The 23,752-nt window shown below is 44.9% G+C and overlaps 4 protein-coding genes across 4 annotated transcripts; 2 read left to right on the forward strand and 2 right to left on the reverse strand. All coding sequences in view use genetic code 11, as the record gives it.

Annotated features, from left to right (window-relative positions):
• Positions 1-328: 328 nt before the first annotated feature.
• EGR_07629 (hypothetical protein) lies at positions 329-8,277 on the reverse strand (the record flags this gene model as incomplete). The annotated part of the gene is made up of 6 exons (XM_024496878.1): positions 329-605; positions 1,587-1,827; positions 3,309-3,950; positions 5,780-6,261; positions 7,750-7,991; positions 8,134-8,277. 6 exons carry the CDS (start codon positions 8,275-8,277, stop codon positions 329-331), a joined length of 2,028 nt encoding a protein of 675 aa, XP_024348734.1.
• Positions 8,278-9,248: 971 nt separating this feature from the next.
• On the forward strand, positions 9,249-10,174 carry EGR_07630 (Coiled-coil domain-containing protein 58; the record flags this gene model as incomplete). The annotated part of the gene is made up of 4 exons (XM_024496879.1): positions 9,249-9,284; positions 9,458-9,583; positions 9,829-9,975; positions 10,055-10,174. 4 exons carry the CDS (start codon positions 9,249-9,251, stop codon positions 10,172-10,174), a joined length of 429 nt encoding a protein of 142 aa, XP_024348735.1.
• Positions 10,175-13,605: 3,431 nt separating this feature from the next.
• EGR_07631 (Galactokinase) lies at positions 13,606-19,233 on the forward strand (the record flags this gene model as incomplete). Its single annotated transcript, XM_024496880.1, has 8 exons — positions 13,606-13,770; positions 15,565-15,798; positions 16,826-17,089; positions 17,710-17,834; positions 18,390-18,592; positions 18,648-18,798; positions 18,868-19,030; positions 19,123-19,233. 8 exons carry the CDS (start codon positions 13,606-13,608, stop codon positions 19,231-19,233), a joined length of 1,416 nt encoding a protein of 471 aa, XP_024348736.1.
• A 28-nt stretch (positions 19,234-19,261) lies between these two features.
• Positions 19,262-22,201, reverse strand: EGR_07632 (hypothetical protein; the record flags this gene model as incomplete). The annotated part of the gene is made up of 2 exons (XM_024496881.1): positions 19,262-19,971; positions 22,138-22,201. The coding sequence occupies 2 exons, from the start codon at positions 22,199-22,201 to the stop codon at positions 19,262-19,264; spliced, it is 774 nt and encodes a 257-aa protein (XP_024348737.1).
• Between the last annotated feature and the right edge of the window lie 1,551 nt (positions 22,202-23,752).

Below are 23,752 nucleotides of genomic sequence, written 5' to 3' on the forward strand. Positions count from 1 at the left end.
TTGAAGAAGCGAGGGAAAGGCCAACCTTTGACGCGTGCATGGGTGGAACCGTTTAGCTTAACCTACACGACTTCTCCGGGCTATGTGGATGTTGATGAATTGCTTCATCCAGCACTTCAAGCAGGACTAAAATCTACAACGATGGTACATAGTGATACTTCATCATCGGGATTATAGAGTTCTCCAAGCAAGATACAAGCTGTTTCTTTAAACCACCTCTATAGGGTGTGCTCCGCTACAGCACTTTCCTGGAAGGCTCTACAACAGACGTTACAAGAAGCCCTTGCAACTGTGGAATCGGGTTAAAGTGGACGAGGTGGAGCCGCATTCAGAAAGGAAGGGTGGAACAGTAGGGACCACAACAGATGGAGTTACAGCGGCTCATTGCTACAAGGTATTCCCAGAGGCACACAAACTTCCACGGTCCACCGATGGGCGATATGTCGATAGCCGATCGACGCAGTTCTGGCAGTCCTTTCCTCTCTTCTGTCCCCACTCTTCGCAAGCTCTGGCATTCACAGAGGAAACCTTCCTTCTGTGAAGTATATGAGGTGAGCTCGCCAACTCTGCCCGAGGACGACAAGACACCTGAATCCGCAGATGGCCTTATTATTGACACAAAGGATGAAGATGACAAACCAGAAGATTGCGTAGCCTAACCAGAGACCTACGTCCCCGACAGGGAAGGTTAAAAAGATGGATGTGGATGGATTCCAACGAAACTCCTCAAAACACTCGTCCATTCTGACTCGCCAGTGGTTTCGATGTATTCAGTTAGAGGCAATTTGACAGACAAAACATCTGGAAAATAAAAACTGAATGTTCTACCAATTCGGCAACTCCTCCTACTTTGAACTATTTCAGAATGAATCCAACATGTCTTGAGAAGCTCCTTCCATGTCAAGAAGGAGCATTTAATTCGATAGATAACAAGCACGCTAAAGTGGACTCTACGACGTGCCACTAGTTGAGCCAGTCCACTTCAACAACGATGGCAGCTGAATGAAGGGAGCGGCGTGTGATTATGAAGTTGCTTGAAAAAGAACTCGTGTAACTCTTGAACTCCAAGCGTTAAAAATGTGATAAAACACTTGGTTTAAACTTGTCAGATGGTCAGTCGTATCAAAGATGATTTCGACTGCAATGTCAGTATCCAGCCTAAGTCGCGGAAGTCTTGGAAGCAACCCAGATCGATTGATGCACAACCCACCGTGAACTTATGTTCAAGGAGCTCGTCCTCCAGCGCGACCGTTAACTGCTTTCTATCGGCCGTCCTGTGGAAGTCCCAGTCCTTCTAACAGGTCGCTATTCAATTCAACACCAAGGTGGGTGAAAAATGCAACAGAGATCAGTGTGTCAAAAGACAAACGACCTTTGGACTCATTAACATTTCTTCGAGAATGCCGCGTAACTACAACACTACAAAAGCTGTGTGACTACTCGTGCCATCACAACAACATAAACGGTAGCAATTCGACCCATATTGTCATGGTTATTTCAAAAAAGTTGATATAATTGACAATCTCACACAAATTATTGGTAAGGTGTCATTGTGTTGACGCTATTCGGATCCGTTCTTTTTAAACCTTCCTCTCAAGCCGCGGTGAGCTCGCAGACGACGTCGATTAGACGGGTCGCTGAATATGGCCTGGTAACGGCTAACGGGGAGTGCTTCTCTGTGTAAAAACTCCGGCTCCTTTGGTCCAACGTTTGGTGTGACGATCACCTCGCTGGCACTTGAGAAGGCCGTCTCATTCATCTGTAACGCCTCTGATGTGTCGATGTATAAGTGGGGTGAGGAAGGCAAGCGGTGCACCAATGATTCGGCTGAAAGAAGGAGGAGGAGGAGGAGGAAAGACAGTTCGATTATCGACTTTGGGGAGGTTGCAAAGACCACATTCCGCCCCGTCCATCAGCCTAGCCCAGAACAACAGGGATGAAAATCGTGTTCCAGCCAAGGGTTGTTATTGACAATCTTGCTGTTGAGAAGTGGCAGCTCAAATAACAGTCGTCAGTCAACGCAGCAATGAAAAGAGCAAACGAGGCAAAAAAGAATAAACGCCAAGTTCAAGGAATTGGAAGGGGAAGGTTAGGAGGATTGAGGAATGAAACAAGACTAGAATACTTTGGGCAAGCCGTTCCCACAGATGGCGCTTGAGTAGGAACAGTAGCTGCACCGGAAGCAGCAACAGCAGCTGCAGCAGCAGTAGTTGCGCACCTGACCACATCAGTTGAACTTCTGACCAGATTGGCAGGTAGAGAGCATCGAGCCTGTAGTGCTGTGCAGGGTGTCGAAGTGACATGGCCCCCTCCTCCTCCGCCTCTGAAGCTCGGGTAGAGTGTCTCCATGATACGGGCCTTCAAAGCCGCATTGGAGTTTACGCCTGCGTGGAATAGTGGAGAGTCAGTGCTACTACACACGCCTCCATGGTGTCGTCAAGTTCAACGCGCCACGATTAGGCTTCCAAAGCGGTGAAATGGAGTTCTTCTAGCTTAAGAGTCATTCAATTCCTCTGCAGACTTATAACAGCCCTGCCCATGGGATTGGTCAGACGGTACATTGGTGGCAGAGCAACGAAAACTCGATTGTGTTGGACAGATAGTACACACAACCAGTGCGAGAAGGAACCTACAACAGTCATCTCGACTTGCATCGAGCTTTCCACCGTGAGCAATGTCCATAGACGAATAATTGCATAGAATGAAGAAAGTCTAAGCACGAAGTCCAGAACGACCCCGCGAAACGGTTGGGAAATATTGATTCGGCAAACTGGAAGGAGGGTGGCGCGGCGTGCTTTGTTAAAAAACAGCCCTCGGTTTTTAGGCAAATTTCCATACAATCGAGAAGTGGTACGTTACAAATGCAAAAGTCATGACGTATCAACCAGATTTGGGAAATACAGAGAAAATGAACTGTTAAAATTCAGTCAGAAAAGAGGACGAGAATGGATGGTTCCATCGAAATCTATGAAATAGTTCCTTTCTCTTCCTTGAATCGAATGCTCTCTCGTATAGGTAGAAGCTTTGAAAGTGCAGACCGAGTTAAGTAGTGAAGAGGCAAAAAGGAAGGTTCCAAGACGAAAAGGCCACATGGGAGAACAAATCGTGATAGTATATTTAACCACTTGAGTGCCTCAAACCTTCCATGATCCAGCCACCTATAGATCATGAACGCTTCATCCAACCCAATCGCTGGTCAGACCACTGTGCAACATCTGACCCTGACATCAATCGGAAAAGCTTAAAAACTAGACCTTCTATGGGTTTTAAAGGCTACAAAAAAGTACTGTTACTGTCACAAACATTACCTGCAGTGAGTTCGCTGGTCAATCGTGCACGGCGTTGAGCAATGAAGGCGGAAATTTCGTCCAACTCGCCTACCGAGAGAATGCGCGAATCGGCTAGCATGCGAAGAAGCACTGCGACATGACGCGATGGCGCCAAGAAGTTGGGATCGTCCGGTGCTGGAATCGTTTCTGCCCCCAACGCCGTTACAGATGTATCTGCCTCCTCCCTCGTCGAATGCTGTTGTTGTTGATGGTGATGGCGATGGTGTAGACGGAGTTGCTTCTGCTGTTGCGACTGATGGGACTTTCGCCTCGATTTCTGCAGGTGGTTTGACGAAGAGGTGGCCGAGGAGGAGGCACTTCTGAAGGACAGTGATGAGGAGGAGATAGAGGTGCAAGTGGAGAGGGACGAGAGGGAGGTGTGTCGATGCCGATGACGGCAACAGCGACGACGGTGATGCGTTTGCTGGTGACTTTGCTGCTGATGCGATTGTTGTAAATGCTGTTGAAAAGTCGGTGATAGTGGTGCCGGCAGAGGAAGCGGGGAGGATGCTTTCAAAACGGCAACGCTGCCAGCCGAAGAAGCTGCTTCGGCTTCCAGGTAATCAGCGAAGTCTCGCAAAAGCAGGTCTATTGCATCGGGTAGCGGCATGTTGCGATGTTCTGTGGAGCAATTAAATCCTCCGATTATGAAACAGAGGGAACTGCATAGGAACTGAGCGATTAACGAAGCGTTACCTCGGACAGGCGGCATTGACAGCTATTACTGGGGGGGGGGAGGTGGGGTTGATCTTTATCACTCGCGACGGAGCATGCTGCCACCGCGTGAAAAGTATTAAAATAACCACCACCGGGATTTTATATTTACCTACACGGAGTCTCAAAGGTCCTTAGGCTTCAATCACCACAGCGTTGTACTAATGTACTTGTCACAGCTTTTGGCCAGGCTAATAGTTAACCCCTCTTCACACTGGTTTGAATTAATGAGTCTAGCTTTACACTGGTGGCAATGGTAAGCTGACTCGAGCCGGACGGGGAAAGATCTAGACTTTACTGGCGGAATGCCACACTTAAATGTCACCGAGAGAACAACTGCTGCGGAGATGCAAGAAGGGGCTGTCAAAAGGACATCAAGTTTTGTTAAGCTCTGATCTCGTGCTCTGTATAACGCCTATAAGCGAAGCAGGATCAAGTTTCAATGAGCAGAAACCGTTTTCTCCAAGGCCAAACCACGCATTGTGCGTGAGCAATTATTTATATCATAGTCACTCTATTTCTCATGTTGATCTAAAGCAAATTTTACTACGAAATGTGATAGGCGCACGGGCTATTGAAGATATGGTACAACTCCAATGGTTTTCTTCCATTGTTGTTCACCTACCAAAAGACGAGATATCCGAGTATCACACCTAAATCTACATAAGCCAAATCCTCGTATAAAATACCGTCATCCTCATGATTTGAATTCATCGCATTACCACCTTTCCCGTTTCAAAAGACCTGTGACAATTGAAATAGAGAAATAATCATAGAGAGGTGCTGGGGACAACCTTCAGAAGAATGGAGAGCTATTTAGTAAAACGATATAGCGCATTAAACTATTGATGGACCGAAAGGCGGGAAGGTTGTGAGTATGAATTGGGTGCTATGTTACTTTACTGGTAGACCATATTACATTTTCAGTAGCCAATTTCGTCCTTGCCTATGGTCTTGAAAATGAGTCAGTCCGTGAGGTACCTGACCTGAGAATAAAGGGGGTGGATAAATGTCAGCTGAGTAACAAAGAGAGTGGACTCATCTCAAGGGCTACGTCTGGGTAGGTCAACAATCCAAGTCGAAATGACACATTAGCGAGGCTTTACCACACGAAACAAACCATTCGGCACTAGAAGGCGAGCCGAGAAAACAGATATCGCCCAAATTGGCAGTGTTTGGTATATTTGAAGCTATAATTTTATAAGCTCACATCCGACAACCTATAGTTAGGGTGGTAGCAACCTTTGAGGTAGACGCGCATTCAGAAAGCATTCGTTGTAGATGGCAGTAAAGCTCTCACTTCTTTAGCCCAAAACGGAACCGTTAAATCAATGGATCAATGTTGAGACGTTCAAAGTGGAGAGACTCGTACCTTTCATGCATTCAATTAGACTGACACCACCTCGACAAAAAGTTAGTGTAATCAATGTTGACCCCAAAAAGTGGAATGGGTTAAAAGATTCGAATGGACACTAGGGCCAGATTCGAAGTGGAAGCATTTGATACCAAGAAGATTGCAGAAGAGAAAATAATCAGCTAGAAGGTTGGCTTTGCACAACTTATAAACACCCACTAAAAGTCCCAACCAGGTTAACTACGAACCCTCGAAAAGCTATTAAGTTTTAAGAACTCAAATAGGTGACCGTATTATAGGGCCCAGACAACCAGATCTAGAACTGTCAAGGACCTTGATGTAGCCTAGATTTTAGGCTCTAACGGACCGATACAAAACACACCCTGTTGCGTAGAGGAGTGTAGGATACGAAGAGTGCACGAGTTGTGCGTCATGTTGGCGACGTTGAGGAGGATGGCGAAGAGCACACCCTCCTCCCCAAGGTCCTGCATACAGGGCGCGATATGGTCCACACTCATCAATACCATGATTTTCACCCTGGGTGAGCGGAAATGCAGTTCCGACACCTCCTGCTGCTGTTGCTTTTGCCGATCGTGGTCTAAAAGCAAGCTTCCCTCCTCGATGGCGCGGCGATGGAGCAGAGCCTGCACCGTTTCCGCGTACTGCACCAGGTCGTGCGTAATGGCCAATACAGCCACGTCATATTCGTTGGAACTTTGAGAAGTGGAGAAGCGTTGACGAGAATGACGCTGATGTTGCGGTTGTGCCGAAGTCGTTGCCTCCCTCGACTCCTGAGCTGATGATTCGCGTTTGGGCGCCTGGCTCTTGACATCTAGGCCACGAGAGCCCAACGTTTTCAAACGACTGGACGGAAAGGGAGGAGGAAGTAGGTACCTTCAAGTTGAAATAAAATGCGTACATCAAAACTTCTTTCCTGAGCTGTAGGTAGGGGAGGCAGCTGTAAGTAATGATGCCATCAGGGTGAACAGTAGACAACTCATGGTACCACAGGGCAGCCCTTTTTGGAAAGCCATTAATCAAACCTTTGGCTGGGTGATGAAATACAAAATTAACGTGTTTATTGTTACATAAAATGCTGCTTGTGCGATCCAACTCCAGATGCGAAAGAGAAGTCAGAAAACAGCCAGTTGAATTTAACAAATAAAATCCAGCTTTGCTACTTACATGCGGAAGAAGCGAAAACTCGTTAACGAAGTTCATTATTGCTGGTGACCTGAATGGACTGGAAACTAACATATTCGAAGGCAAATCTAAACCGTCGAGTGCGCGCAAGAAGGAGCATAGACCAGTAGATAAAGAGTACCGGATTCCGAATTTCGGAGGGAAAGACGAAAGCTAATCACTTCCGAACAACTGAAGTGAAGGGAAAAAGGAAAGTGCTCCGAATTTAATAAAATGAGGGCTTAGCTTAGGCGCAAGTATTTCACTGGGATTGGAAGATGCAGCTAACAAGAGGTACAGACGTGGTACAAAAATCAACAGATGAAAAAATACTTGGTGGTATTTTAGACCGATTCCTCAAATAGCTGGTAAGATATAAAGTTGGGGTTTTTCCCGCTTCATTGTTGAGCAAAATCAACAGGTATTTCAAGGCCTTTATGAAGTTTGGGGAATTATATTGGAATGAACTTTTCCGTTCAAATGACAGGAATTGCATTATGTTCAGAGCTCTGGAAGGACTAAAATGAATGATGCTAGGGGCGCTTCTAGATCCACCAGTCACACAAAAGCCAGGCAAATGCCATTTTCATATTAAATGCTAAAAAGCAAGCTAAGATTTTAACAAAGACGAGTGGAAAGACCTCAATGAAACCTATAGCATCAAAGTCAAAAGGGGGGTCGGACAATAACTCAAAAGTTTCGTATTAAAGATGGACACTAGTAGGAAATAATTTCCTACCATACTTTCGCAAATAGAGAAGTTTTAGTGATTCGACAACGGAATCCGATCCTCAATGATATGTTTTGATGATGGAACAAGTAAAAGTTAGTAGACTTAAATAGGGAGGAAAAGGAAAAAAGAATTAGGCCAGTGATGCACAGAGAAGGCAGAAGAGATCAACAGCTAAATGGACATATTCAATGAAGGACAAGTCGAGTCAGTAGCATAGATGAGGATTTGAGAAGGGCAAAATAAATACAATTTTAGATGAGCGAAGTGGATCACGAAAGTAGTTGAATTCTAGTGTCCACCCTGCTTGATTAGCAGCATTCGAAAGCCACGTTAGCGGATGGTTATTTTTGTTATTTGCAGTGCGTCTAAAACGAAGGCATTGTGAGCACCAAGGACGGCGGCGAAACGAAAAATAATGAGACCATTTTGACACTCACGGCTTGCGAGCAGGTCTCGTGGACGACTCTGATCTAGAACTAGTACTGCGTCTCTGTTGCTGCGATAAAGACCTCTTCCGTCTGGAATGCCTTTGAATGAGCTGCCGTATTGTTTCCGAGTCAGCGAGGTGCACCTTGATGTTAGAGCCTGAGCTGCGAATCCCGTTCTCACACCGAACCGCTTCTGCTGCCTGTAGTTCCGAAGAGAACTTGACGACAAGGCTGTTGTAAAATCTTTCGATCTCTGCAAACGACAAATGAAGTTGGTGCGTGAAGAAGTGCAGAGCTGTTTGCAAACTAGTAAACAATTTTGCCCCAAAGTCGTAACGAATGATGCGAGAATGCAAATCAAAAGTGATCTGCAGGGATTAAATATCCAGAGACGTGCTTGCCTTCAACGGTCCCATATCTTGCAAGCCAAGTGCGGATAGTGTTATCCTTGTCGAAAGGCGGTTTCAAACCCTCGATAACCACTCTTTTCAAACAGCCTTTGCTGGAAGAACGCGAAAGGTCACGACGAGAACGCATCAATGACGTTAGAGGAAAGTATTCATAAACCACAATGAGCTAGACACCACCCCAAACAAGGCTATGGTTGCCGCGCAGTTGTCGAAACGCAGTCAAATTCCCGGATCCTATCAGTTAGATTAAACAAATATAAAAAGTGTGAAATTGCCACCAGATTTGACTTCAGTCGCTACGGATTGCTCACTGAAATCTTTGCAAGTTTGTTGCGTAAATGTATAAGAAGACAGCACTAGAAGGCAAAAGAAAACCCAAAATCGAGTGAATAATAAGATCGATTTCCGTAAAATTCAAAACAATAAGTGCAAGATTAAATGCTCAAATACTTTTTCAAATTAAAATCTTTTTGCTTTACGCCTTAGCAAATGCCTCATCTTTGAAAACGATTATTTTATATGCATTTCGAAGATTAGGCCGCCTGCTGGTATCGCCAATGTATAAGAAAGTAAAACAATGAGGCAACGCGCTAGTTTTGTGCTTTGCTTATTGGTTTTGTAGAGGGTTTACTTGAGCGCTGCACTGAAACTTTTCAAGGTAGCCTAGCCTCCAAGCTTTGCGAACAGCTGCAAGCTTTGCTGTTTGCCAATCACACATTAGCTGCCAAAAAACTGTAATAATTTTACAGGAATTTGCACAGCTTTATGCTATTTTCTCTGCTAAAGATGTTTCAGATTTTGTGCTTGTATTAATCACAAACGAGTTTAAATGTTTATTAATGTATCTAACTTTAACAAAAATGCGCAATAAAGTATCCAGACTTTTCAAATTAGCTCTTTGAATGATTTTGGGCACAATTAATTAATAAAATTTTTATCTATTTCGTTTACGTCCCGCCTCCTCTAAATCTGTTGGCTGGCCTCATTCGGCGTGGCCTTTCATTTTGTTGATTCATGGATGAAATTGCCGATGATATTCCATGTGACGACTTCCTTCATTTTAGCGTAATTTCAGATAACTTTTCATATCTGCATTACATGTTACTACCCCGAGTGCAGGCCTACGCAGCTAACGTTAGAAGTTTTCCCATCCTTTAAATGATCACATATGCTTAGTTAGAAGTTATTGACAGCATATGTTATGCATGTGCAAGCACCATATTCGCTTGATCTCCTCTTCAGAAAGTGTGTTCTAAATCTCTTTTGCCCTATCAGCCTCTCCAGTATATGAATTTTATTGGCTTCAGAAACTTCTGCACGCTTGGCGTAAATCGGACGATCGCATAAACAATGAACTGAACGCAGCTCTGCCTACCGCTTCCTTCTCTGAATCTGTTGATGCCGCAAAGCAGTGTTCCCTGTTTTTTGATAAGGTTAGCTCTGATCTGGTAATATTGCCCCTCTATATACTATTCTTTAAATGCTTTACCGCCTTGTGAGAGCAGTGCAAAATTGAGAGTTTTGCAAGTGAATTTATTACCTTATAATATAAGTAGATATGCGATTTTGACTTTTCACTGATGTCCGAGAATGACACATTGAGGTGTGTCAGGTCTTGGATAGGTGTATAGGGATTCTGCTTACTACAAATTAAGTAGCATTTATTCTGTTCTCTTAGTTGACTGAGCTACACAAGCGCCGATTCACAGCCATCAAGCGTTGCATTGACGTCTCAACAAATCGTGTAAACGATCTTAAACAGAGGTACGAAAAGGACCCCACTTCCACAATTTTACCTGCTGCCATTCGGAAGGAGCAGTTGCAGGTGCAGGCCGCCTACTTATTCCTCTCATAGCCGTACTCTCTTCCGTTCTCATTTCTAACGTCTTTTGTGCTACGTTTAGTTACGTCAATTCAAATCGGAGACCCTGGAAGAGGAGATCATTCAGAACGCTGCTCTGAAGGTGCTCTATGAACGCTGTCGGGATCACTTCAGCAGTCCAATGTTTGAAAAGTTCAAGTAGAAGATGCCGCGCGCATTCCTAGTCCGTTATGCTGCTCCTGTTTTTACGACTTTTCTGTACAGTTTGTAGCTGGAAATGTACCTAGTAAGTCGAAATGAAATTAGGAATCGTTGATGTGCTGTATAGATCCATTGATGCAGTTTGGTTGGACGGGGCTTTTAGCAGTAGCCTTGTCTTGTTTAGTTTTGGGTTTGGGGGCAGACCTTGACTTTTTGTGAATGCTCCGAGGGACAGCAGTCTAGGATTGAACAGTGCTGCGTTACAGCGGTAGATGGCAGGATGAATGGGTGAATAACCCGAGCGCATCTGTGCGGGTGGATGAATCGGAGAAGTGAGGGGGTGCATTGATAAATAGAATGTCAGGCTGATGACGGGACAGATAGGGAAATACGTTGTTGTATCTACAGGGTGGGTGCATGGGTAAACAAAGGTGCGAATGTGTGAAAACCCTACCAGTCAAGAATATTTTCGTTTACTCTGGAATATGTCGCCATATTGCCTTGTTTGTACGCTAGCGAGAAGTGCCAATGACAAGTGTCTTCATGACAACAGAGGAATTTTGATATCTTACAATATTCTGGCGTGCCGATTCCGATTTAACCCTGACAAGAGAATGATGGTAGCATTCTGGGTGCCCCTATGCCGATGTTGAGGCAAAGGCAAGCTCTTGTGGGATGGTTCAGCAGAGCTGTCATTTCATCACCCCTTGCCTTTAAGTTTTGATGGATGCTTCATTGAGGTCACTGCTACCTGATTGGAGGCCACTGGCTGCAGAGAAGCCTCTGTTGCTACGGCTTTCCTGTAGAACTAGCGGCTTGTCTGCATAATCAGGACAGAAGGAAAAGGTGCCGTTCCCTACATAAAATGTTAGCCCTCTGGTTTAAAAATAACTATTCATTTTCTTGTACAAACTCCAAATCTCTAGCTTAACCTAAAGCTTCTTCACCACGAAAAAAACATTAAAACACGTGTCTTTGTCCTTGCTGATGTCACAAACCGGATCATATTGACTTCGTAAGCCAGGACCTGTCATCCACCATCGTAGATGTAAGCAACTTAGTGGAGTGCTATGCCATCCACCTTTTAATGACGTGTGTAAACATCGACTGCGTAATTCCGGATCCGCCGTGTACTGCGCACAACTACCTCCACAAGGATTTAGCTCTATCTACTGTCTCCTTTTATCCGTGATACTCCCCAATTTCCTCAGATATTGCATCCCTTCCAAAAAGCCCCCACTAAGTTAACGTCTTCCGCGATTCTGATTGGCTGGTAAGTGAACGCCTTAAAGAGATCGCACTAATTGCCAATCGATCGACCAATCAATCGATCTATTGATCGGCAGACTTGTCGAACACTACTCACGCGCACATCCACGCGACGAGTTCAGTCAGAGAAAGCGAAGCGAGGCGTGGCGAGATAAACTGGACAGAAAAAAGCAACCTCCACAGATGGAAGATTGTTTATGTCAAGTCTGCGTGCTGGTGAGAGGGAGAGACGTGAAGGCACCTATTGAACCCTCTCCAATCCAAGTAGGTACGTAAATAAACATTCGGGTGTTAGTTTAGACTGCAATGATATCTCTTTTTGGCGTGATGGCTTCTTCCGCTTAAGAAAAAGTGCGAACATCTATCCTTAAGGCAATTATAAATAATGGATAAAGTGGTAGCTGGGCTATCCACAAATTCCGATGGTGTCGAACCATCAGTAAGTTTAGCTTTTTGTTGGCACACATGTTTTCGACAGCTGTAGGTGTAGATTATTAAAAAGAGCTACCACTAGCCTTTATTAAGCTTCTTAAATAACTGTTTGGGTTGCCTAGGTGGTCTTTAAAACGTCCTGACAGGGGCCATAATCCAGTCACTGATAGTGTGGACCTGCTTCTTGATAGTTGTCTTGAGGAAACGGTTAATGTAGTGGCCCAAGAGCTAAGAGGTTGCTCGAGCACGAGGATTTCCAGTTACCCATTCTAGAAGCACGCGAGCTATTCGAGCAGTGTAGAGACCCGTCAGCATCGCCTTTAATTCAGAACGCGGTTACCACCCCCAATAACTGGATGTCGGCTTAAAAGAAAATGAACTAATTATCTTGTTAATGTACCATAGTATTTTGCTTACTCTTTTCCTTCATAATTTCCTCCTTACTTCAAAATTGAAACACTTGAATTCCTCGTGAACAACAAGGGCCTGTTAAGAGCTGCCTTAATAAACCTTGAAAGACTTCAAGCCTAGAAGGTAATCATTTCAAATAATTTTTTTGAGCCAACTGCTTATGATCTACTTCGCCAAGAACAAATCCGTTCTATTCACACAAATTTCTTTCCCCTTATTTTTTCTCAATATTGCATAATTGCAGAACTGACTAATCGCGATTTAGAAGCTTTTAATCTACCAGATTTTTCAACCCGTGATCCAATCAAGCACAAAATGTTCACTTTGGTTCCAGATTATGGAACCATTGTGATACCAACACCAATAGGTCAGTAAACTTGACTGGCCAATCAGAGCACCGTGAAATCACACCAGTTCAGGCATTACGGATAGGCGTTGGCATTTCTCGTGTAGAGCTTCTCTAGTTTGGTGGGTTTCTTTCTAGTATCAACAGCACTGTGTGGACCCTAGTTCACTCATGTCTTTGTTATTCACCTATGAAAATACCAAAGATATTTTTTGTTTCAAGGAGAATGAAAGTCAGGGCTGGATTTTAGTAATATAATGATCTTTTTTTGACGGGTATCAAATTTTATTTAATTTATTTATTCAACTTGAGTTAGTTATTTGATACATTTAATATGTTGGTGGATCCAGTTTTACTGACAAGCTAGTTATAATGAAGCGTTAGAGTGGAATAAGCTGCCTGCTATTATTCGACCAAGCTGTATGCTTTCCATCCATCCGTTCCGTATCCATCCTCCCATCCATCTAATTTTCTATTTTTGTTTAGTCTTTTTTCGCAATATTTGGGTAAAGTCTAGTGCATTCTCTCAGTATTCTTCATTACGTAGATCACACAAACATAAAAAAACTATTTGTACCATTAAAGATAACCCAATTTGTTACAAAGTGTTAAAACGTGATCATTTGCGATTTCTTATAGAAGGCAAAAGTAGGAATAAAAGTTGCTCAAAATGTGATGGTTTTGGAAATAGATAAATCTTATTAAAGGATAAATTTTTAACTACAACATCAGTACATACCTACTTAGATTTGTTTTCCTTGACTTTAAAGACAAGTTGAGGTCACTATCTGTTTTCATGGGGCAAGGATTTTACTCTCATCACTTTAATAAATCCTCATTCAATTATGGCCCAGATTTTTTATTTTATTCTCTAAAAATTACTCATTTAAATTGAGGACAATTCTTCACCCCCAACCAATAAAAATCTGATCTAGTGAGGCAGTGAGTTTCTTTACCGCATTTCTTATAGAAGAATGCCAGAAGTTCGAGTTCCTGCACTTCCAGACCTTCTAGAAGCTGCTGACAACAAATTTATCGAGCTGTTCGGCTGCATTCCCTCGATTCGCGTTGTTGCTCCTGGTCGAGTGAATCTGATGGGTGAGCATACGGATTACAATGAGGGCTACGTTTTACCCATGGTGAGGATTCGTAAGGACTGCTTTACTAGTAAAAAACCTTTAGTGGCCCATTTCTGTAAATCAGCAAAATAAGTAGATAACTGGAAGCTTCCCAAAAGAGACATGGAATTGGCTCTGGAATCAGGCATCCTGGTCTCAACCATTACTTTTTTAATTTCATTATTAATCCCCAAATCATGTCCGACTTTACCAAGGAAAGACGGTAATCACTGTGATAAACATAAGGGAAATATGAAGGCTCAGATAAGGCCGTATCCATCTCCCACTCCGATTTGGGATTTTCCCAAGAGCGTTGCCTTAAGGCAAGAATAGGGTCATGTGGTGTCTCAAATGCCAAGAGCCTTCTTCTGACTGACTGACTAGTCCTGGATGTATGTGACAAGACTTTTCCATGCGCGCCTTCGAGTTATATGCTATCAACTGGATGGATCTCAGGCGTAAATGTTTCGCCTTCATCAAGAGGCCAATTTCGTCTACTGTAAACAAAACAAGTGCATGGGACGTTTGGGTGGCCCCTTTGTTTAACTAAGGGTAACGTAAACCCATTTTATTACAAGCCAGTCGGTTATCACAAAATCCAAGAGGTCGGGTTCTCCTGACCCGAGTAAAAGAATTGCACTTGGCAACCTCCCTCAGATTAAGTCAAGTGATTGCAGCAAGGTTTACAAAAATTACGGATTTTGTAGATAATCTGGCGCTTGCAGTTGTTTTCTGGTTGCAAGTTAGGACTGGATTGATTCCTCACGAGCCACTTACTTAAGTGGGGCGGTAAGGCCCATAGCTAAGCGATAATATGAATTCCTCATGTATAAGGAAGCATAATCTGACTTCTATTTCCTTTAAAAGAATTTATAAAACCTGCGTTAGAGACTGAGAGGTCAATCATACATATCACATCAGACGAATTTCAAACCTGATACGACTTTGTAGGCAGACATGTAAAGCGCTCACCAGATCCTACATTTCCACATAGAGAATGAAAAAAACGAAATAGGCACTATCAGATCGCTTGACTTCCAAACTGTGGGGCAAGTTTTCATAAAAAAATTCCACCTTAGACTCGTGTTTGGGCCTCATCATGCCAAAATGTTTACTGTGACATGCGTCCTTTGATTGTGACAACTGATTCCATCAAATAGTGTGGTGGGAAGAAGAGGCGCTGCTTTTATCTGGCGGTAATTACACCGGCTCTTAGTTTATCAGTAGTAGCGGTTGAATTGGTTAGCTGAACAAAAATGAAGCCCTTAACCACCTCTGAATCCTACCAACGAACGTGCTAAGGCCTACACTACCTCGGCAAACAGAAACCAGGAAGTAGTTTTTGGGCCGGACTTGTACCGTCTGTAAACAAGCACCACTGCTTTGTGTGCTGGATGCAATTGACAAGGGTTTTCGTTGACGTCAGTCACTCTGAAAGGGTGGCAGGTGGCTTCCGCTGATACAATTTATAGTTCTTATCTGCCTTTTTAAAAATGTGAAAACTTGCCCTAGCTTTCCATCCTGAAACCTTTAACAATAATGGTTAATCACGTGAGAATTACTTGGCACTATTTTTTCGGAGGTGCCTTGGCAAACTGTAGACTGTGGAATGAGGAACAAGTAATCCGATAGGAAGACTACAGGAGCCAATGAAAAATGAGTAACCTACGGGCTAAACCAAAGGGAATCCCAGCACCCCCTAGTAACCTTGAAATGGACCAATTAAAAATGGACTGGTGGTCTATTATGCAAAAAACGGAATATACAGTCAAATGTTGGTTTTATTGCGTCAGTCTCTTTATTGGCAATAAATAGGCCTTACCGATGGTGACGGTGATGGTGTCGAGGCCGAAAGGAGGGGAGGGTGACAAGGGCATCTGTTGCATACACACGATGTCGGAGCAGGAAGGCGAGCTCAGCACGGTGACCTTCAATCTGACCGGTGTGGAAAAGAAGACGGCGGCCAAGGGGGAACGCTGGTCCGCCTACATTCGTGGCGTCATTGCAGTCTTCCAACGTGAGTTTTGGGAGGGGAGTTGGGATAGGAAGGTAATTTTTACATGCCAAAATGTGAAATTTAACGTAGAGCGACATCCAATTAATTACAAAGTTGATAAATAATTTAAAAGTAATTGCTTCAATATTGACCATTGATAATATGACCAACGTAGACTACTAAAAGCAATTGCTTTTTACTAGTAGTACACCCCTGTTTAATTAAAACAGGATTTTAGATCTTTTTTACCAACATATGAAGTCGCCTTCTCCGCAGGCAAACTGCTAAAAGCGTGTAAAATTGGCGACCCTTTTATAACAAGGCCGTTTCAAGCTTCTCTTTTGTTCGTGGCAATATAGAAAAAATGGACCCTGACAACAGAAGAGCGTCAAGGTGGCAATATTTGACAGTGCCATCGAACTACATGGAACTGTTGCTGCATCAAAGATTGGCATGCTGCCTCTCGACCAAACCCGGTGCACAAGTCTTTGAATTTACCTCGTTTCCTACCTTTACTTGCGAGGGTTAGACGAGATCATGGATTACTTTGGAAGAGAAAACCTTTTCCTGATTGGCTGGACTACTCCTGACAGTTTCAAAAGTCGATTTGTTTTTCACCCACCTTTTACGTCCATCAAGGACCTAACCGTGGTTTCACGGATCTTAGGAAATCAGAAAATTCCTATGTAACAGTCGAGACGGTAGTTTGCCACACGCTTACATACACAAGCCTAAATCAAGGATGATCTTCTGGGAGGGCTCTTTGATGGAATGTGAGTAAGTCGTCAGAGGGTAACCGATTAATTACGTGAAAGAAGTGAGTAACTAATTACTGGCCTTGGCAGCCCATCGGCGACTGTTTGCGCTTGGTACATGGGACTCATCATCACGAGTAAAGGGGCATTGCGTGACTCAAAACAAATACCGAATTTTCTGGGCCGCTTCTAAGTGGCAAGTTCCACTTCTGCGACTATGGAACCGGGTTCGGGTAGCATTTATCAAGTTGGTTCAACTGAGCAGCATAGATGGAGGCTGCCGTATCAGTAGACTGGTGAGCACTCGGTTGTCTTTGTACACAAGCAGTCGCACGCATGCGACAAGTACTCCCGAGGACGCAACAAGTCACTTCAGCAGACCACATCGAGGGTAGCTCTGAGGTTGAAAGACTTCATCTTCAAAACTGCTTTTTATGCCTTCACAGAATCCGGAGCGCCTCGCTTGCCGGCGTTCAATGCTGTTGTGGTTTCCAGTGTGCCCATCGGTGAGGGTCTGTCTAGCTCCGCGTCCTTGGAAGTGGCTACCCTCCTCACCTGTCAAAAACTCACCGACTTCGATAACTTTTCAGTAAGTTGGCAAAAGCAGCTAACTCATTCTTGCTCCTTGTCTGGCTTATTAGAGCGTTATTTGCATAGACTGCTGATACTCAGCTGATGTGAGTTGTTGTGATTGGCTGGGGATCGATGGAGCAACACGGAATCGTTCGTCTTCCCGCAACTACAAAATCCCCTTAAATGATGAGGTCGTCATGGTTTACCACCGGTTGAGCGTCTTGTTGGTTGCTTGGAGTAGTACGTCATACGCTGGATGATCTTCCAAAAGTAATCACAACGGATGCAGAAGGAGCTATCGGGGTGGGGTAAAAGCTGACTTAGCAACAGGTTGCACCTCCTCATCCTCCTCGAGCAGTCTACAAGACTCAAAACTGGGTAGCTGAAGACATTGGCTGCCGTATTGCCCCACCTTCTTATTATTTGACCTCTTTGGAAAGGGGAAGAGAAAGTGCTGCTTAGCGGGCGTGGTCGCAACACTGTGGAGTAATTCGTTTGGGTCTACATTCATTCAGGTGGCATGAACGATTTATGCGGAGGGGCAGGTAGGTGATAGTAAGTTAGGATGGAAATATGGTTGCAATGAGCACAGTCGTGATTCATTTTTTAACATGACAATTGACGTATTATTTCCAGCTAACCGACAGCGCACTCATTTGTCAACGCGCCGAGCACGAGTGGGCCGGGTCACCGTGCGGCCTGATGGACCAACTTGCCTGTCTTGGAGGTGTCCGTGGGCACGCCCTCTTTATCGACTGCAGGTAATGTCTCTCTGTCCAGAGGTTTGAACTGCCTCGAACCTCGAGCGTATGCCCATTGTGAAATCAAGTCATCTACTCAGCTACATCTAGGTAGAAAGCACATCCCCAACTTGTCGGCACGGCAAAATGCGCATGAGTGAGCACAGCCTCGCCAATCTGATCAGAGGTAAGGCAGATTTTTGACTACGAAGTAGTTGTAATTTTGCCCCGTGTGAATGGTGAAGAATTCGAGAAGATTCGAGACTGCTTGCGTGGAATCACACGAAATCCGAGCCACAGGAAGAAGGCATAAGTGGAATCTGTGCTTGGTGCATCGAAACTGCGGAGGAAGGGTGGACAGCTAGATGGGAAAGTTGAACAGACAAGCGAATGGAGGCGCTAATTTAAATGGCTGCGATAAGGGAGCAAATCTAAGCACACGCGCCTACCACAGGATGTGGACATTCATTCACTGTCAAGCATGCAGTGCTAATACAGCTGGTTGGCCCATTTCTGTAAGGTCCTACAGAAGAGGCGCATTCCACCAACAATGAGATTGCCTCCACTTACCCACAGATCTAACCACTGCGAGTCCGTGAAGATGGACTTTGAGGGTAAGGCAAAGGTGGTGATCGTCGCCAGCGGGGTGCACCATCGCATTGCCGCCGGTCAGTATCGCATTCGTCGCTCTGAATGTGAGGAGCTGGCAAAATACTTCAAGGTGTCCAGTCTCCGTGATCTGCAAAAGGAACTGCCACGGCTAGAGGAATTATGTGCGGGTAAGTTCTGTCACTGGCCTCAAAGTCCACTCACCACCTTCATTCACCATCGTAGAAGCCTGTGAAGCCGTAAGCTTAACCTCCGGTAGACGACTTCACCACATCCTCACGGAAAATCAACGTGTTCTTGACGCTGTTGACGCCATGACAACCGCCGACTGCATGAAACTCGGTCAGCTGATGCAACAGAGCCACACCTCCATGAAGTCGGCCGCACTTCGCCAATTACCACGACTCACCATGCAGCATTGAAACTCGCTTCTTCTCCATTTCAGGTGCGACTATGAGGTGTCCTGCGAAGAGGTGGACCATTTGATTGACATTTGCATGTCAACTGACGGGGTCTACGGTGCCCGCATGACTGGTGGCGGATTCGGCGGCTCACTGGTAGTCCTCATCAAACCCGATGCTGTGAGCCGTCTCATCACGGCGATCGACGTAAGTGAAACCACCAGCTAAGTCATCCACACTCCTCCCTTCCCTATCGATGCTACCTCCAACTGCTTTTGCCCTTCTTTGCCCCACTCCAGTCAATGTACTCGCGCACTGCCAACATCTACGTCGCGGATGCATCGCTGGGAGCACACATTCTTCCAAAGAACAAGGAGCGGACCAAATCAACCTCCAAGTGCAATCCGTAGCAGCTGACCTTTTCCATCCCCCACCCCTCTACGCTTCTTTAAATATTAATACACAAAAACGCAGGCGCACATCTCCTGTTTTAATCATGGTTTGGAAGGAATCCACGACATGCCTGGCTGCCACACAAACACGCCTTTCCACTGCCACACCGCTCACCGTAGTCGTAGGGCACCTCCTCACCCTTACCAGGGAGTCAACACGAACGGGAATGACAGTTAAGTTGGGGTCACAGGCGTGGTTGATAAGACTGGTGGGTGGAAGGGCATCGATTCCATTTCCCACACTGTCTACCACCATCTCGAAAACCACTTCAACTGCCTCCCCAGCGAATTCTCGAAATGCCGACATGTACACGTGACCGACTGCACTGGCCTGGTTCCCACACATCCTGCCAGCCTCACTGGGATTGATGTAGAGTTCGCCATCCAATACTCCGCACAGACCATGCGCCCAGACCCTTGCAAATTTTGCGGACTCCGAATTGCACTGAAGTCGTAGACACGATGTTGACCTAGGCAGTTTGTGCAGGAGGCAGGATGACAGAAGGGACGAGATGCATTTGTAGATCGGACGGCGGAGAGGTGTTGATGTGTATCGGAGAAGAATGCGATTGTCAGGATGATAGTTGGAGGCCACCGCAGCGACGGAGACAGGCACATTGAATGGGATCGACGTAGGCGTCGCCACAGTCGCAGCCAAGCAGTTGCGATACAATGAAGCCGGAGAGAAGGGTGTCACTGACCAACATTACCCGAGGAAAGGGGGCACCTAGGGAGAAACGCAGCTCCCTTTAGGCGGAGTGATTGGTTCCACAACACGGACAAGGGGAGACCACACGAACCGAAATATTGGGTAGGGACGTTAAACCACAGACAACATATCTTATTAGGAAATGAGTCCACTAGGGGACTCTTGACACACTACAGCCATTGCTTGAAAGGAACCACGGAAGGCCAAACGACTCGTCTCCCTTGAATACGGGGATACAAGGAGAAAGAATACAAAAAAAGACGTTTTAAATTTTCATGTATAAAACAACAAATGCAACAAAACGCCTAGGCGAAATTCCCGGGATGTGTTGTAAATTAAGGGAAGGGAAGGCCAAAGGTGTAAGTACGAAAACATGGTGAAGCAATAGTAGAGCACAATACAAAGTGACGAGAGAAGTGAAGTAAAATGAGATGCAAAACTAAAGAGTGCAGAAAATTGCTGCACTTATTTCACGTCACATCAACGCAGTTATGGAAAAACGCTGTTATAATAAACACTATTCGTCGTGTACTGACAGTCCATTTGATACACAAAAAAATCACAGCGCACTAAACAGTAAGTTTATGCAATCCAAGAAAGCAACACAAAACAAGTATGCCGGCTAGACACAATAAGACAACAAAGCACGCTTTTCAACAAATAATTTGGCGCAAAATGCTTCCACACCTTTTATCCTATTAAGCAGCTGCCGAACTCCGCCATCTCATTCAAGCGTACAACAGCAGTTTGACTTGAGCGCAAAATTATTGTCCACGCTTATGAATGGTAAGGTAAAAAGTTTAATTCCAAGAAATATAATAACGTGCACAAAAAAATTTTTCCTCAAATTATTTTGGGTATCAAAATTAATAAGGCTGCTCTAATTTAAATACCTAATTGCTATATGTGCTAGCTAAATTCTGTAAACAAGTCAATGCTTTAATAACATTTCCCTTAAAATAAATACTTGAAATGTAATGGCTATTTTATTAGGCAATTTGCAGTACACCGGCTGTTTTAAATCTTTTCCTTGAAGAGCTACTTTGGGCCTTGGGCATTGCAGCCGCGTGGCGTAGGTTGGCACTAGCGCCAAGCCGGCAGCCTTAGCTCCCTCTTTTTGTTCGATATGTGTACATAGGAAGAGGCTCATAGGTATCCTCTTTCCATTCCTTCAACTCGTGGATCAAGTAGGTCGGCATGATTTCGACATGTTTATTGGGTGGGGGGTGGGGGGGGGGGGAGGAGCTGAATGGGAAAAACTGGTATAGAGTTTAGCGGGTATGGATCCGTAACTCATCGCATTCTCCATTGCATCTACCGCTGTTCAACCAAATGCCCAACCATTCCACGTTCCCTCTCACGAAGGACAGGATTTTCATTTCTGGCATATCCTCCCTTACTCAGTTTGTTCTTCTTTCAATGCGGATTTACCTCCTTCACTATTCTATTATCAGAATCTACTCCGCTCTTTGGCAGATATTTCCACACAATGAACTCTTCACCCCGTCGACTCAATGCCAACCACGTGCAATGCCCTGTCAGCTCTGCGCCTCACGACGATGATTAAACTAGGTCGACGGAGAAGTAAGCTACTTGGTTATATAGGAGCACGCAATATTTCGTTTCTTTCCTTTTAATCTGCCGCTTGGAATGAAAAATATTCCAGTGAGCCGCCTGTGGTAGTCATTGTCCCTCACTTTCATAGCCTTTCCCTATTCACCAAACTCAATTGCCAAACATCATAGTTAAATGCAGGAAATTTCGTCAAGCTGCTCATGTCGAAAGAGGAGAAGAGCGTCCTACTGGGAGGCGGTGGGAAGGAGTGGTAAGCGGACTACAAGCAAGCATTGACGTGTGCTGTGGCAATTCGTGCATCTGCCTTCCGACTGAACAAATGCCAGCCGAAGCATGAGGAATGTCAAGACATTGGCAAAAATTGTGGCCTTATCTTCGGCAATGCAGCAGACGGTTCAACATTTGCGTTAACTCATGCGGCCTGTAGGGCATTGCAAGCACGGTTAATGTAATGCGGAAGTGGCGCCGACTCTGCCACTTCTGCACGTTGCCAGTCCTGCCAGCAGACATAGCAAAGGACTGACGGATGTAGCTTTCTCGTCCTCTTCACCACAGTCACACCGCTGCTTCCATGCTACCTTGAATTATCGCCTCTTCACCGAAGAGTGAAGGCACTGCAGGTTGGAATCTGAGTAGACACATACCCAGCTAACAGCCACAACCGCCGATCTAGACAAGAGGATGTATAGAGGGGTAAAAAATTGAAAGAGGGCACGTTGCCAGTTCTGCCGTTCTGTGGAACTACGGTTGCAGTTGCCACTAGTATGGCATTCTACGTCTTCTCGTCAGTCGCAGTAAGGAGAAGGAGCTAGCACAGACGCAATGAAGCACCGTGAGGCTACAGACGTGGCTAAAGAGCCATGTCATCTGACAGAGACTGACGAGGTCTATTTTTTCTGTAAAGGCAACAAAAGGCTTTTACCCGGACCTCACCTTTTCCCCGCAAAGTCGAAAGTTAGTGCGTGGCTTTTCGCTTTTCATCCTTCTGCTTATCACCTTCTATGTAACGTTGTCGCATAGCCAAAATGTCCTCTGTCAATGAAGGTGTGGGACACTAAGGCGAATCCTCTCTCTCAGAATTTGTGTGTCGGCCATCATTTGTATCGCTTGCACTAGCCTACTAGGCAAACACTGGTTCTAAGCCACATTTGCAGGCACCATCCAGGAGGTTGGTTGACATGCACACGACCAATGAGCTGATCGTGCCTGCTAGACTTTACCGCCCCGAGTGTGAATATAACAAGGGGGCACGAATTACGCGACAAATCTCTGAGGTGGAAACTACAGATGCGAAAACCGCGCAGTAAAGACCACCCAGCTCATCTATCATCTTGCTAAAAAGGGAAGTCTGTGGGTTGGCTGTACCTCTTACACAGCAATAAAAGACGTTTCTACAACAACCTATTGAGACAAGTTGAATGTTTGCCAGAATGTTGGTTGTTTAGATGCGGAAAAGCGATCGCCTTCATCTTAAATTAAGACAGCTAAGCGTCTTTACAGTCGTTTCAGTTTTCTGGAAGGATGACAGTTTTAATAGGCTGACAATAAGTGAGGAGAGTGATGGGGTATTATTATGGCAAGTCCTAGTATTACACTAATTGTATGATGCCTACCAACTGCGACCCAAGTACTCAAACACACCTCGTTTCTGGCAACGACATTACACTTAAGTGCTTCAAGCACAGTAGTCTGAATAGTAAGTGAATGATAGAATAGTGAAGGAGGTAGATTCGCATTGAAAGAAGTAACAAACTGAGTGAGGGAGAATATGCCACAAATGAAAATGGTGTCCTTCTTGATAGTGTACTTGGAATGGTTGGGCATTTGGTTGAACAGCGGTAGATGCAATCAGGAATGCGATGATTCCTTTGCGATGCAATGAACCCTGTGTCCACTCTACTGTATACTGGCAACTATGCTCGCGGATTGCGAGACAACGGTTCATGCATTCCACCGCATATTCACGCATTCGTATCAAACCATCAATTCAGTCGGTACATAAGCGTATCAATCTCTAAAACAATGCACATATCCATCCTGTACCACATTTCTTGACCTGTATTTATTTATCCGTCCTTCCGCCCGTCTATCTTACTATACATCCATCCATCCATCCATCCATCCATCAATACAAGCATCAATTATTCAAACAGCCATTCATGCATCTTTCCTCTATGAATCAATCCCGTATCC

The sequence above is a fragment of the Echinococcus granulosus genome, assembly GCF_000524195.1.
Source record: "Echinococcus granulosus chromosome Unknown EG_S00082, whole genome shotgun sequence".
Taxonomy (NCBI): domain Eukaryota; kingdom Metazoa; phylum Platyhelminthes; class Cestoda; order Cyclophyllidea; family Taeniidae; genus Echinococcus; species Echinococcus granulosus.